Source organism: Haliotis rufescens, unplaced genomic scaffold (genome assembly GCF_023055435.1).
Source record: "Haliotis rufescens isolate VD_foot unplaced genomic scaffold, xgHalRufe1.0.p SCAF_1, whole genome shotgun sequence".
Lineage (NCBI taxonomy): Eukaryota > Metazoa > Mollusca > Gastropoda > Lepetellida > Haliotidae > Haliotis > Haliotis rufescens.
This window is the reverse complement of record NW_025963779.1, coordinates 29,345,962-29,363,489: the sequence shown is the minus strand read 5'-3', so window position 1 is coordinate 29,363,489 and position 17,528 is coordinate 29,345,962. Positions and strand designations below refer to the sequence as shown.

At 40.6% G+C, this 17,528-nt stretch overlaps 1 protein-coding gene across 1 annotated transcript; it reads left to right on the top strand.

The window, feature by feature from the left end:
• The first annotated feature begins 1,363 nt into the window (after positions 1–1,363).
• Positions 1,364–17,483, top strand: LOC124114075. The gene is made up of 5 exons (XM_048394369.1): positions 1,364–1,505; positions 3,875–4,039; positions 4,934–5,166; positions 5,340–5,415; positions 16,520–17,483. Exons 1-5 carry the CDS (start codon positions 1,424–1,426, stop codon positions 17,341–17,343), a joined length of 1,380 nt encoding a protein of 459 aa, XP_048250326.1. The 5' UTR covers positions 1,364–1,423; the 3' UTR covers positions 17,344–17,483.
• Positions 17,484–17,528: the final 45 nt, after the last annotated feature.

The following is a 17,528-nucleotide window of genomic DNA, read 5'->3' as shown; positions in this document are numbered from 1 at the left end:
CACTATGTGAATAGACGTTCACTTGTTTGTAGTTCCACCATGTGTCATTCTCCTGATTATATTCCGTGGTTACAAGGAAACTTGAGAAAACTGGTACTTTTTCAACTCATAGGTTTGTAATAATATTCATCATTGACTGCCGTTTACATATTTATTAATTCTGAATCTTTGGCAGCTTTTCAGAAACTTGTGCATTGTGGATCGCTCACGACAACTTTATCAGTGCAAGTAGATTGAGTGTGGCTGTGGACTATCTGAACACACACAGGGTAAATAAAAAACTTCAAGGGCTCAGATTTAAAATTGTTCTGAATCATAATTGTTTTCACTTTATTTTTCATTATAATCTGACTTAAATACACTTGTAATGTTATGTTTGGGATAATGACATTGTGTGTTCATTCAATACACTTGTCCAGCGAGGCCCCAGCTTTATCATCCCGCCTTCTCTGAACCATTGCAACGATTGCGGGTACTCGTGCTTTAATCTCTACGTTTGCAACACACCCTTCCACCCTGACAGATGATAACCACGTCATTATTCCTTCCCTAACTACGTACGTCGATACATTGGGTGTGTGAGATTGCGGATGTGTATTACTCAGAAGTGAACCCTCTGATTAGCTACTTGCAGCTGCATGCACAGACACATCTCAAGGTCAAGCTGACATTGCTCTTTCTACGATAACATATATGACTGGTTGTTGCTTTTAGCATTGTGCTCATCATATTAACCACCTGATCCTCGTCAGTCATCTAGCTGACATTGTTCTTTCTACGATAACATATATGACTGAATGTTGCTTTTAGCATTGTTCTCAGTATATTAACCACCTGATTCTCGTCAGTCATCTAGCTGACATTGTTCTTTCTACGATAACATATATGACTGAATGTTGCTTTTAGCATTGTGCTCAGCATATTATCCACCTGATCCTCGTCAGTCATCTCTCACGACAGCCCGGGGTACTCGGGACCCAATCTGTTCCATAAGGGGCAGTTCGGGAACCCAGGATCCTTCATGAACTGTAAACATGTATGATGTTGTTTATGTTGATGTCGTTGTGAACCGCCGAGGTCGAAACAACACAAAATAATGTTATTTAAAACATACAGACTATACTCTGTACAAGGACATGACATAATACGTATTGCCTTAACCTCAACTGATTTCCATGTAATGGCAAGCGTGGATGTCGACCTGCAACGGAAAACTTATTTTCAATATGCCTCAGTCATGCGGACGACATATTCAATTCAATACAAGGTTCAAGATAGCGAGATACGAGATAGCTTCCTCATTCGTCAACTGCGCAGATTATTGTCCATTAAACAAAGTACTTATGTATTATCAGCGGAAGATAAAGGTGCATGTTGAGCAGACAACGCGCACAAAGTAACGTCAGTCTACACTCTTTATGCGATGTATGACGCGATGTTCTCCTTCCGCCCAGCCATGATATATAGCACTGTAATACTGGCCATCCTGTTCCAGTCATCCACAGGTAATTATCATTATTATGATGATGATGATGATGATGATGTATTTAGACGTTTGCTCGAGACGAGAAAAATATAATTCTGTTTATACCTGCCTGGATATGGTTTTTAGGGTCCACTGACACACATATTTATCTGACATGATCGAAATGTTGTCAAAAACGGCGTTAAACTCAACTCACTAATGGATGGGGGGGGGGGGGGGGGGGGGTATTGTTCAACGCCGCTCTCATCAATCTTCCACTTATATTACGGAAGTCTTTAGATAACCGATTTTGGACCCGACAATCCTGTGGTTGATACTATGAGCAACGATCCATGTCGTCGGGGTACCAAATCAACCCAGTCACTGAGCCTGACCACCCGATTTATTTAGTCGTACGAGCAGCCTACATTCTTGGTGACCCACTCTAACCAGAATCCCCACGGGGGAACAGTGTTACTATTTTACTTGTAATATACTATATTACATAAATGGTCTACGTCTCATCATAAACAATGTCTACATACTAGCAACGTAATATCATCATAGTCCAATGTCGACACTTACAAAGTTTGCACTGTCAGACACTGCATCAGCTCATATGCTTCATCTGGATCTGACGAATCAATAGACAAGGAAATGAATACAAATAAGACCGACATACACAAAATATACATGTACACATGTACGTCCATGTTCAGTCACAAACTGCATTAACAGCATCAAGGTGACGTAGTATTGTAACTGGGGCGGTTGGGTAGCCTAGTGGTTACAGCGTTCGCTCGTCATGCCGAAGACCCGGGTACAATGTGTGAAGCCCATTTCTGGTGTCCCCCGCCGTGATATTGCTGAAATATTGCTAAAAGCGGCCTTAAACCATACTCACTCACTTGTATTGTAACTTTAAATAAACACGATAAAGATTGTGGCGTATAAAGAGGGTATTTGTCTGGATTTACAAATACGAACCCTTGCCTTAAGTTAATGCTTGGTTATACTGAAGTAAATGGCCTGTTCCGGGCGTTTCACTGCTTAGTCGTTGCCTATGGAAAATGTGACTCTTCTCGAATGAATATTCTTACTTTGACACCATGGAGTTGTGCTGACTAACCTGCCATAAAATTTGAAAGCTTATCAAGTCTTAACCGATTAATATGATTAATAGATTATAAAACTTTTCTCCACACGAAGTACACCTTAGAACGATGAGGTCTGCCTCAGAAGATTTAAGAATTATACACATACAAAACATTACCTCATTTGGCGCAATAGGTAAAATAGCGATGAAACCACACGAAGGACCACTGAACATCAATGATGGCACCAGGCCCGCGAAAAAGATGAGCATGTCCTGCGACAACAACAGCACCCGCCATTCGTAAACTTGCATAAAAACTGTGTGCGACAGTTTTCAGACTGAGCACACTAGTACTCCCGAAACGCGACGAGGGCATATAACGAACCAGACAATCAAGTGATGATTCTAATGTACAATTTACACAGAACTAAATACTGACCTCTGTCTGGTCATGTAGACAAGGACGACGGTATTTTTCTTCACGCTTGTCTGAGCGGAAGGCAAAATGCGGACTCAATGTTGGCATATGAGAGATAATAGGACCTTCATCCTTCGCATGAACTGTAAATAGATAATAGAGTGAAAGAAAGAGCAGAATGCTTTAAATGTCTAAGGAAATAAATACATATTTGAGAAGTTTTTGCTAATTTGAAATATACTGGTTCATTGGATGACTATTTGGATGAAAATGTTTTGGAGATGTTGTTAATTCAGTAATGGATAACAAATATCATTATTTTCTAAGCAACCACTCATACTTTACACTTTGACACCGCGTTCTAATCCTGAGAACGGTCTCATCCTAAACAAACACATGCAAACTTTAAGAACATGAAAGGTTTACTTACTGAGCATAGTTAAAATCCAATAGGTCTACTTCGTGTGCAGACACCTTATGAAAGTCAATGATGAAAACTAATACCCCGTACTCATGGAGTCTTTCATAACAAATAAAAATAGACATAACAACGTTTGATTGACATATATGTTTTTGTGGTTATTATTCCATCAGCATTTACGACGAAAATTGTAATAACGCTATAAATTGTAATAAACTGTGGTAAATTGTAATATCGCGGTAAATTGTAATAAACTGTGGTAAATTGTAAAAAACTGTGGTAAATTGTAATAAACTGCAGTAAATTGTAGCATTTTATTAACATTAGAACACGAATTATGTGGATGATTGATAAACTATTCATGAGGCGTGTCGAATTTTCGAACGAATAAGTTGAATACTTACTTATATTTGTTGCCCTTCATGTTTGACATAACTGGGGTGGATTGTACTGTCGAACTTACTCTATATACAGCTGCACCTACCAGTACTCCATGCATCACAGGGGTCCACTGCGACTTTGACAACATTATTGTGAAACCATTTTGTGGGTTTACCCCTGGTCAAACTCATGAATGGAAGCGTATCAACTCTTTGAAACTTCCACATAACGGCAGACTGAAAGATGCTTCAAACACAGGTGCGTAATTTTCCTCGAAACAGTCAGATATGTCATAGATATCTTTGTGTAAATATCAAAGCCATACCCTATCATTTCAAGGACACGATTACACCACTGACGTGTTCAGTGAAGATTGTTTATACCTGTACCAGTCGGGTCTTACAAATACAGCCTATCAGAACAGCGCAATTGATGCAGACAACTACATATATTTAAGAAATAAACGACGAGTGGGAGTTCATTATCATACAACAAAACTCTGCTGGGAGAATAAACCATGAGGGGCGCAGCAGCGAGTGGTTTGTTCATCCTGCAATGTTTTATTGTACGAGAAACTAAGATCACGAGTCGTTTATTTCTTATATGAGATATCAATATTTTGTACAGCCCTTTTGAGGATGTCAATAAATTGTACACGCTTTAAAACTATTTACACATATTTAAATAATGAGGCTCCCCGAATACAATCCGACCTCGGCAATATCGGACAACTCAATATTACAGGGGGATTAAGTTTGGTATTCTCACAATTTTCACATCGATAATCTGCACCTATTCTCCCAATACTTATTGTCATATCTCTCCCACTTTTGGATTAGACCGTGCGGTCATTGCGTTAATCTGCGTTGCCGAGCTACATCTATGGGGAACAACTCACGGAAAACTTCCCTCTAGAAAATAACGTCGTCCAATATACGACGTCATCACAAATCTCGAATCTCCAGACATGACGTCATGATAGAACAATATTTTATAGTGAAATAAACCAGGCTTCGTTCCTCATTGTTCTTTGCAATTTATCGTGCAGCTATATATATATTATAGCTGTTATATATATTTACAGCAATAAACACCATATGAAGTAAAAAAGATGCATCATGCTTATTACAATGTTGTATGGCTATTTAACAGGTTATTTTCTACGCGTGGCTGGACATCAACAGGACCAAATGGTCACACTGACTTCGCCACAATTCTGCACAAACCAGACCGTGTGTGTGTCGATAATGTACTGGCAGAATGGGACTAGTCAGAATTCCCTATCCATACACCTAAATAATGCCACGGTGATGCATGTACCAACAACATTCCAAAACGCTTGGACAGGAATTAACATGACATTCCATGTTAAACGCAATGAAAAGGTAAGAGGCACTATCGCGAACAACTGCTATCCAATGCCACGTTTCAAAATTATCATGTTTTATTGCTACTTTTTAAACAATTCTCTATTGCGATGTGCGTTTTTCAAGTTAGCTATAAGTTTTGTGTTAGATATTTACGGGTTTCTCAAATGACGGTTTTATCCCCTCTTCAGATATCATTTCACGCCAAGATTGTATCCAGCGATGTCATACTTGCGTTAGATGATATCAACATCACGAACGGAAGTTGTGAGTACATTTATATCTCTCTCTCTTGTGAGGCCCTTTAATGTCATTCTGCAATTGACGCATCAGTGACGTGAACAACGTCAGATGCAACTCCTTAATTTGACATGTAGTATATGTTCCCGTGTCTTTTTACAGGTGGCAAACTTGTCTTTGCATGTTTTTGTGACCGGTGCCATCGGTTGGGCAGGATACGCTCTTCTTATCGCGAAAACCTGGTTAACACATGTTTATGATATAGTCAGAATCGTGAAATCGACTATGATTATTGAATGCATGTGGTCGCTTGTATTTGTCATTATTGCGTTTTTTAATCAAATATCAATATACTTATTAAGTATATCTTAAAATAAATACCGCGCATCACTGCGCAAGAAAAAGACCGACATGCAGTTTTAAATTTGACTCCGGCCTTACCTATACCTATACCTATATAAGGAAGAAGGAAACTTTAATGAAGATATACAGTAAACTACGGTTAAAGCGTTCTCAAAGTGACCCCAAATTCTCGTTCGATATAACCGTAATTCGTTATAAGCATATATACAGCATATATACAGCAAAACGCAGGGACCTAAAAAACAGTTCGTTATAAAGCGTGTTCGTTATAACCGTAGTGTACTGTTACCGTAATGTTGCACTGTGCGAGGTGCACTCAGAACACCAAGCTGAACGACATGGGTTTCTCATGTACAACATGTTAATTGGTCGAGAATTACTCGTCAGCGTGTAGAAGTGTAGAAGTTGCGAGTTTCCTTCATGACAGCACATTTACAAGTCTATACTGATTATTCTCTTGCATTGACAGTTTATGTCACAAACTCACATTCCCCAGAGCAAATGGTCATAGAAAACTTGTTTTGACCAACTATTTAACACACGTTACACTTTGTTATGTCAAATATATGAATATCACATTAGAACAGAATATCTGGTTTTTGTTTGAGACAGAAATTGCTTTAGTCATCTCTTCAGCGAGACAATATGTTTTGGACCCACAACATACTAACTTTTAGAACATCCAACATGTCCAGTGAACAATCCTTTTACTTTGTTGAGCAAATAAATGAAACAAGAATCTTAAGTTTCCAGAGCCATATTAAATTTCTACTAAGAGCATCCTACAATTCCGACGATATCATGAGCATGTGTTTATCTATCACTATGAAATAGTGATGATAGCTGGTGTTCGCGAAAAGGTGAGTGTATCCTGCCCCTCCGGTGGCACCGGTCACAAACACATGCAAAGGTTAGTCAGTTGTTCATCAGACATATGCACTGTACCATATGGTACAAGTAAAACATAAGGATTTGCATCGGGCATCATTATTGTCACTGATGCGTCAAATTTGGAAATGACTTACACATGTCAACTACAAAACGTAGAGCCGCGTGACGCTCTTTGAAATCTTCGTAGAAAGAGCTTGTTCGATTGTATCAGATTGTGAAATGTAGGCACCAAAGTTCCTTTGTCCCTCTTAGTAATTATGTATAGATCTTAATATGAAACATAAAGGGCGGTTTCATTTGTCTCTTTATTTCTAGCTCACTTGTGTAAATGAGTAGAAGAGAATTGGCTAATTGTTCATTATGGAACGATATCTATTCGGTGTTAGTTCCACTTGTATCAAATACTTTCTGTGAATATAAAAGAAAGTTCTTCCTTGATTCCATTAATGAATACGGTTAATCTTTGAGGCAATGATTTGGTGGTGCCGTTACTGGAACAAGCAATATATATGTATCTCTCTTTGTACGAATATTTATGGAGTTTTGTAGTCCAGCAAAAGAGAGGAATAGAGTCAAGCCAAAGGTTAAAGAAAAGTTATTTGATGCCAGCATTATCGGGGAGGGATTATTCTTGTCACATTCCTAGCTGATGCCGCCCCCCTCCCCTCGGCCACACCTCAATATTAAGAAACGGTAGACTCTTAATTTTACATGTATATGCTCGAGTTTTATGTATAACGCAATCTGTGGTAAACAGCAAATGTCTAGACATTACAACTGACCCCCACAGTGTTGCAAAAGCAAAATGTTTCTAAAACGTTTTTCTCTACCTATAAGCAGCAGAATCTCAGCACTTGTACATAGCAGGCGTAATTATAAATTAACATATCGTTTTTATTAGTTTTATTAGTTTCAACTGGCGTGCCACTTGATTGTCTGGTTTGTTTAAAGGTCGCTGTCGCATGGCAAAAGTAGTGCGGTGCGGCGTAAGACAATAAATCTGATTTTTCTGATGCAAATTGTGTGAATGGCGGGTGCTATCGGTAGGGCAGGATATGCTTACCCTTTTTGCGAACACCTGATGTCATCACTGATTTTAATGGTCCATTCATATAGGTTACACAGCTTTTGAATCTGTTTCGGTGGATAAACAAATGGTTCTTTCTTTGACAATATATATTTAAGGGTCATTTCAACAATAATTATCCATTATCTCACAAGACAAAGTAGACATGAGGGTATTTCCCAAAATAAAGCTGATTCAAGCAGAGGCTATTAATTTACACAAATGGGTATGATCAATTTTACCCATGTCACGGTCCAGTGCCGTTATGTTCTCCGGCTTTATTTCCGTCACCGCTCGGTAATCTCCGGCGGTCGCTCTCTGACGGAGTCAGATCATTTTGGTGTCAGGGAATTAGTGGCTCAACTCTTTTTCTCACTTGTTATCTAATGACACTCTCAAACCATGTAACGAGTGGATGCATGGTGTCTCTCATATGTTCACCACCTTATTCTTGTATTGAAATGTTTTCGTATTTATGATTTGCAAACATTAGGGGAATTTATAAATTATCTACATTCAGATATTTCTCTTGTATTTATGGTCATTTTTGCCTCGTCAAAATTGTACATAGCTTGTTGTGTATATCTAATGATACAGTCGGATTGCTTATGTTCAGCGCTTTATTTTGATACTTACATCCCCAGTGTAGATAAAGTAGTTATTTAGCTATCCGTGTCTTCCATGTGTTTAAAAAAATAGTACCTTGTCGCCTCCGTCAGTTGTATTCCCCTGCGGTCCAGGATGTCGCCTCCGTCAGTTGTATTCCCCGGCGGTCCAGGATGTCTCCTCCGACGTCCGCGTGCGCTGTATATAGACTTTCTAGATCTCGTATCTTCACCCTCAAGACTTCGTTAAATCTTTCACGATTGTCTCGCTACTGGAGAGGTCACGTTCGAAACTCAGGCTTTGTCAGTACGTGGGTTCGGGGCTTTGTCTATCTAGATTCTGACTTAGTCTGGTTGTACTGAACTAAACGTAGTTACTAGGGTTTGTAATACTGAGTTTTGTTAGTAATCCGTGGATAACCAACTTTCCCGTGATTTCTAAACTCTTAGTGACTAATGTTTCTAATACTCAGTTTTTCTAGCAATACGTTGATAACCAACCTTCCCGTGTTTAACCAAGCGCTTAGTGACTTGAGTTTCCAATACTCTGTTTTTATCAGAAATCCGTGGATAATCAACCTTCCCGTGATTAACTAACTATTTATGAACTTTAGTATTTCCTTGTTCAGACAAAGTGACAGAACACTTGTCAAAGTGTTGTTTCAGCAATGTAAGACTTTAAATAAACAAATATCTCTAAATGACTTAATCAGTAAGTTCCAATATATAGAAGTTGAAATGTTTCAGGCTCAACGTCGTCAACGGCAACAACGAAACCCAAACCCACAACACCTAAACCAACTACACACAAACCCATAACACCTAAACCAACTACACACAAACCCACTTCACCTAAACTAACCACACACAAACCCACTTCACCTAAACTAACCACACACAAACCCACTACACCTAAACCCTCTACGCACAAACCCACAACACCTAAACTAACAACACACAAACCCACTACACCTAAACCAACTACACACAAACCCACTACACCTATTCCAACTACACCTAAACCCACTACACCTAAACCAACTACACACAAACCCACTACACCCAAACCATCTACACACAAACCCATTACACCTAAACAAACTACGCACAAACCCACAACACCTAAACCAACTACGCACAAACCAACTACACCTAAACCAACTACGCACAAACCAACTACACCTAAACCATCTACGCACAAACCCACTACACCTAAACCAACTACGCACAAACCCACAACACCTAAACCAACTACGCACAAACCAACTATGTACAAACCCACTACACCTAAACCAACCACACACAAACCCACTTCACCTAAACTAACCACACACAAACCCACTACACCTAAACCCTCTACGCACAAACCCACAACACCTAAACTAACAACACACAAACCCACTACACCTAAACCAACTACACACAAACCCACTACACCTATTCCAACTACACCTAAACCCACTACACCTAAACCAACTACACACAAACCCACTACACCCAAACCATCTACACACAAACCCATTACACCTAAACAAACTACGCACAAACCCACAACACCTAAACCAACTACGCACAAACCAACTACACCTAAACCAACTACGCACAAACCAACTACACCTAAACCATCTACGCACAAACCCACTACACCTAAACCAACTACGCACAAACTCACTACACCTAAACCAACTACGCACAAACCCACAACACCTAAACCAGCTACGCACAAACCAACTATGTACAAACCCACTACACCTAAACCAACTACACACAAACCCACTACACCTAAACCAATTACGCACAAACCCACTACACCTAAACCAACTACACAAAAACCCACTACACCTAAACTAACTACACGCAAACCAACTGAAATTCAAAATGCTTCGCGATCCACGATTGAAGTGAGCACATTCGATCAAGGAAGAACCGGTAACGAAATCCATGCAACACCTACCAGATCCTCAGTCAACAGGCCACAAACATCTGAGAATGGAAGTAGCCTAACCCAAACACACACTTCAGATCGCGGGGGCGGCAAGAGCAGTACATCTGCAACCTCCACCAATTCCACAGTCCATACCACACAGACGTCGGGTCAAGGTAACAACGAATTCTTTTCTAAGAAAAGGAAAGTGATTATTCTTGCTACTATAATACCTGCAGCTGCTGTTGTGATCCTGATCTTGAGTTTATTCTTATGGAAGAGGAGGAAGACAACGATGAACACACCGGCCTATCTGGAGGATAACATCCATAACGGCGGGTCGACCAGGGGTACTTCTGTCGAGTTTACAGACATTTCTTTAGACAGCAGGGGGGATGGCAAGGACCAAATACATGGTAAATTCGTTGACATTAAATTGTAAACCAGTGCCGATGAATATTCTACTACACACAAACCCACAACACCTAAACCAACTAGGCACAAACCAACTACACCTAAACCAACTACACACAAACCCACTACACCTAAACCAACTACACACAAACCCACTACACCTAAACCAACTACGCACAAACCCACTACACCTAAACCAACTATACACAAACTCACTACACCTAAACCAACTACACACAAGCCAACTATGTACAAACCCACTACACCTAAACCAACTACACACAAACCCACTACACCTAAACCAATTACGCACAAACCCACTACACCTAAACCAACTACACACAAACCCACTACACCTAAACTAACTACACGCAAACCAACTGAAATTCAAAATGCTTCGCGATCCACGATTGAAGTGAGCACATTCGATCAAGGAAGAACCGGTAACGAAATCCATGCAACACCTACCAGATCCTCAGTCAACAGGCCACAAACATCTGAGAATGGAAGTGGCCTAACCCCAACACACACTTCAGATCGCGGGGGCGGCAAGAGCAGTACATCTGCAACCTCCACCAATTCCACAGTCCGTACCAAACAGACGTCGGGTCAAGGTAACAACGAATTCTTTTCTAAGAAAAGGAAAGTGATTATTCTTGCTACTATAATACCTGCAGCTGCTGTTGTGATCCTGAGCTTGAGTTTATTCTTATGGAAGAGGAGGAAGACAACGATGAACACACCGGCCTATCTGGAGGATAACATCCATAACGACGGGTCGACCAGGGGTACTTCTGTCGAGTTTACAGACATTTCTTTAGACAGCAGGGGGGATGGCGAGGACCAAATACATGGTAAATTCGTTGACATTAAATTGTAAACCAGTGCCGATGAATATTCTACTACACACAAACCCACAACACCTAAACCAACTACGCACAAACCAACTACACCTAAACCAACTACACCCAAACCCACTACACCTAAACCAACTACACACAAACCCACTACACCTAAACCAACTACGCACAAACCCACTACACCTAAACCAACTATACACAAACTCACTACACCTAAACCAACTACACACAAACCAACTATGTACAAACCCACTGCACCTAAACCAACTACACACAAACCCACTACACCTAAACCAATTACGCACAAACCCACTACACCTAAACCAACTACACACAAACCCACTACACCTAAACTAACTACACGCAAACCAACTGAAATTCAAAATGCTTCGCGATCCACGATTGAAGTGAGCACATTCGATCAAGGAAGAACCGGTAACGAAATCCATGCAACACCTACCAGATCCTCAGTCAACAGGCCACAAACATCTGAGAATGGAAGTGGCCTAACCCCAACACACACTTCAGATCGCGGGGGCGGCAAGAGCAGTACATCTGCAACCTCCACCAATTCCACAGTCCATACCACACAGACGTCGGGTCAAGGTAACAACGAATTCTTTTCTAAGAAAAGGAAAGTGATTATTCTTGCTACTATAATACCTGCAGCTGCTGTTGTGATCCTGATCTTGAGTTTATTCTTATGGAAGAGGAGGAAGACAACGATGAACACACCGGCCTATCTGGAGGATAACATCCATAACGACGGGTCGACCAGGGGTACTTCTGTCGAGTTTACAGACATTTCTTTAGACAGCAGGGGGGATGGCGAGGACCAAATACATGGTAAATTCGTTGACATTAAATTGTAAACCAGTGCCGATGAATATTCTACTACACACAAACCCACAACACCTAAACCAACTAGGCACAAACCAACTACACCTAAACCAACTACACACAAACCCACTACACCTAAACCAACTACACACAAACCCACTACACCTAAACCAACTACGCACAAACACACTACACCTAAACCAACTATACACAAACTCACTACACCTAAACCAACTACACACAAACCAACTATGTACAAACCCACTACACCTAAACCAACTACACACAAACCCACTACACCTAAACCAATTACGCACAAACCCACTACACCTAAACCAACTACACACAAACCCACTACACCTAAACTAACTACACGCAAACCAACTGAAATTCAAAATGCTTCGCGATCCACGATTGAAGTGAGCACATTCGATCAAGGAAGAACCGGTAACGAAATCCATGCAACACCTACCAGATCCTCAGTCAACAGGCCACAAACATCTGAGAATGGAAGTGGCCTAACCCCAACACACACTTCAGATCGCGGGGGCGGCAAGAGCAGTACATCTGCAACCTCCACCAATTCCACAGTCCATACCAAACAGACGTCGGGTCAAGGTAACAACGAATTCTTTTCTAAGAAAAGGAAAGTGATTATTCTTGCTACTATAATACCTGCAGCTGCTGTTGTGATCCTGAGCTTGAGTTTATTCTTATGGAAGAGGAGGAATACAACGATGAACACACCGGCCTATCTGGAGGATAACATCCATAACGGCGGGTCGACCAGGGGTACTTCTGTCGAGTTTACAGACATTTCTTTAGACAGCAGGGGGGATGGCGAGGACCAAATACATGGTAAATTCGTTGACATTAAATTGTAAACCAGTGCCGATGAATATTCTACTACACACAAACCCACAACACCTAAACCAACTACGCACAAACCAACTACACCTAAACCAACTACACCCAAACCCACTACACCTAAACCAACTACACACAAACCCACTACACCTAAACCAACTACGCACAAACCCACTACACCTAAACCAACTATACACAAACTCACTACACCTAATCCAACTACACACAAACCAACTATGTACAAACCCACTGCACCTAAACCAACTACACACAAACCCACTACACCTAAACCAATTACGCACAAACCCACTACACCTAAACCAACTACACACAAACCCACTACACCTAAACTAACTACACGCAAACCAACTGAAATTCAAAATGCTTCGCGATCCACGATTGAAGTGAGCACATTCGATCAAGGAAGAACCGGTAACGAAATCCATGCAACACCTACCAGATCCTCAGTCAACAGGCCACAAACATCTGAGAATGGAAGTGGCCTAACCCCAACACACACTTCAGATCGCGGGGGCGGCAAGAGCAGTACATCTGCAACCTCCACCAATTCCACAGTCCATACCACACAGACGTCGGGTCAAGGTAACAACGAATTCTTTTCTAAGAAAAGGAAAGTGATTATTCTTGCTACTATAATACCTGCAGCTGCTGTTGTGATCCTGAGCTTGAGTTTATTCTTATGGAAGAGGAGGAAGACAACGATGAACACACCGGCCTATCTGGAGGATAACATCCATAACGACGGGTCGACCAGGGGTACTTCTGTCGAGTTTAAAGACATTTCTTTAAACAGCAGGGAGGGTGGCGAGGACCAAATACATGATGAATTCGTTGGCGAGGACCAAATACATGGTGAAATCGTTAGCGAGGACCAAATAAATGGTGAATTCATTGACATTAGATTGTAAACCAGTGCCGATGGATATTCTAATGGAATAATTATGCCATTGAGTGCAATTGTATATGCTCATAGTGATTTAATGCGAGGGAATTATTCAGATGCATTTCGTGCGTTACTGACACACAGAATGTTATGAACGAATTTGATTGTTGATAGTGACATAACATGTTTGTTTTGAACCGTTGTATTGCAGTTTTACTTACTTAAGCCTGTTGGCACGATACCGTAGACATGGCCATCAGCATGGTTCACCGTACAAGGTCTCAGTAACTTTCAAACACTTTGTGGTAGACATGTCGAGGACATTTCCAAATTTGACGCATTAGTGATAAAAATTATGTCCGACGCAATTCCTCATTTTGACATGTACCATATATGTTCCCCTGTGTTATTCAGATAAACATTTGACCTGCTTTTGCATGTGTTTGTGACGGGTGCTATCGGTAGGGCAGCATACGTTCACCTTTTCGAGAACACCTGGTGTCATCACTATTTGATAGTGATTCATAAGCACATGCCCAAGATACAGTCTGAATCGTACATCTGAGATTTCTAATGTATGTGGAAAGGATTCTTTCGCTCATATTTCAACATATTACCTTTGTACCATTGACATGACAACGCTCTGCCGTGTTGACATAGTAGCATAGCATCTGTGACATCACATTACACAGTTCATATACATTTCGGGGGCACGGGTGGCCCAGTCGTCTAAGGCGCCGCGATTCGCTGTGCAGAGTTGCGTCCCTTGGACGCGCCAGAAACCTATGATTGTGGGTTCGAATCCCAGTTCGCCCCGATCATGTTTCTAGGTTTGTCAGCACCATACCCGTGCTCGAGGGTTTCACCGAAGTGGTAAACGTCTGAGACCTGCATCACTTCGGGCTTTCCCCCCACAGTAAGCTGCCACGCCGCGATATAACTGTAATACTGTTAAAGCGGCGTTAAACCCAACTCACTCACTCATATACATTTCTATTTGAATACCAACCAACATGCAATTCAACTATATTAATATATGAATTGTATTCAACAGACATGTAAATATACAAGTCGTGCTATTAATAGTAATTACACCCTCTTTTCGTTTATACAAAATATAATCGAAAACCACGATACAAGCTAAAAACATTGTACCGCATTTCAATACATCTAATAAAACATTCTCAAGAGTTGAAAGAAGAAATCTATATAACTACACCTATCCGTTGCATCAATCTGCATCAATAATCATTTTAATTTATTTTCAAGGGGCATGTGAATGTTTAACGTGAACACCAAACTGTCATAGATTGCTACGTACAATGTCGACTTGTCGGTGGAGATCGGTATTCCTATGTGGCAATACGTTCCACGTGAACACCCAACTGTGATAGATTGCTACGTACAGTTTAGACATGTCGGTGGAGATCGGTATTCCTATGTGGCAATACGTTCCACGTAAACACCCAACTGTGATAGATTGCTACGTGCAGTTTAGACATGTCGGGGGAGATCGGTATCCATATGAGGGGACTAGGCTCTAATTTTCATTCCGGGGCGTCTGGTGATATATATTTGAGATTAAATACATTTCAGATTTCCCCCGTAAAATCTTTGAATATTCCCTTGCAAGATTATCCCTTGTCGGTGTGTTAGAAAGCGGGAATGACTTTGGTGGCCCCTAAACCACTGTCCTGACGTTATAAATGCCATGAAATTGACCATAATCCATTCAACTTGCCTTCTGAAAGTCACTTATGTGTGTTAGTATTTCATATCAATGAGATGCCAGTGTGTAGGATTTCTGTAATACATAGTTGATCATAGTTGACTTTGTGTCAGATAGAAACAACATACTTTGTTCATGGAATCATATCAACATTTAGCGCTGTACATGACCCATCGAATTATCATTATGACTAATAAAATGAATCGTGCTCTATTGTGTATGTCACACTGATTTAACGAACTTCATATATGATTGATTTTACCATGCATACCCCGGAAGTAAAGTATGTGATCATAAATATGTGTTACATTACAAAGTTATATCATTTTATATTGTGATCTGTTGTCTGTTCATTGTATGTCGCTATGCATTAAAACTTGCTCTTCCCAAAGCGTTAAAATGTTAATTAACTATATATAACTTAAGCATTAAGCATAGACTTAAAACTGGATTGTTGTTTCTGGTGTCAACGAATTCCAGCATATCTGATCAATTGAGTATCCATTTAGCTTTAACTGGTTTGTTCAATGCTTTGTATATTGTGTTCTTTGAGAAACACTGGAATGGAATTTTGTACTGATGTATTGATCCACAATCAGAATTAAGCGATCACCAAATGGATACATTGTAAGGACGATTACTTACGGCTCAGTATTTTCCCCTTTCAGGCAGGAAATTCACGAGCATTCATGAGATGTCCACAGTCAGAGGTGTGCCTGATCAAACATCGGTACTCACCACTACACATGATACAGCAACACCTCTAAACACGACATACACAACAACACTCCTGGGAAAGACGTATACAACATCTTCACCTTATCCTCAATCAACTACTGGGACATTAAAATTATTAGTAGAACAAATCTTAGACTCAACGATTACACTTACAGATCAAAACGAAGCATGCATTCACTTCAACACACATGAGAGTGAGTCACTTCTTATAGAAAACGATATACTTCTCAACATCAGACGTATAGTCCATATTTACCCTTCAAATCTTCAAACCAAACAATTAAATTTACACGCCATCCAGACTCTCACAAACACCGACCAGGCCTTGCTGCTGAATGAACAAAACATGATGGTAGCCACAGCAAAGCAGCTGATCACGAATACCGGGGATACAAGACTCAATTTACTCCAACGCCAACTGGACTTCATTGAAGACCAGATGAGTCTCCTGCAGGACCTCCAGAAGCAACTGGTGAAGAACAACGCCGAGAGTTCACTTCGACTTCAAGAGAGGACCCTCCTCCACAGAGAACCGGAACTGTTCAGGGTGGACGACACCTCCTTGAGCCCGGGGGAGCAGCTCCATCACCAGGCAGCCGTGCTACAGCTCCAGGCCACACTGCTGCACAATGATGCTATACTCACACAGATCAGCCACAACACGACAACATGCCTGGACCAAGAGATGATCATTGTCTTATCTCTCAGGGAATCCGTGTTGCGCTACAAACGTAATCTTTCATTATTTCCTTGAAATACAAGCACACGTGATAAGGAAACAGTGAATTGTGAAATAGAAATTTTATTCATAAATGCAAAATTACATTTGAAATAACAACTTTTGTTCGAGGTAGCGAATAATTACAAATTTTTAATATCATACATACAATAATATCTTTGGATATTGAACGGATGTAGATAGTGTTTGTCAATAGTGAT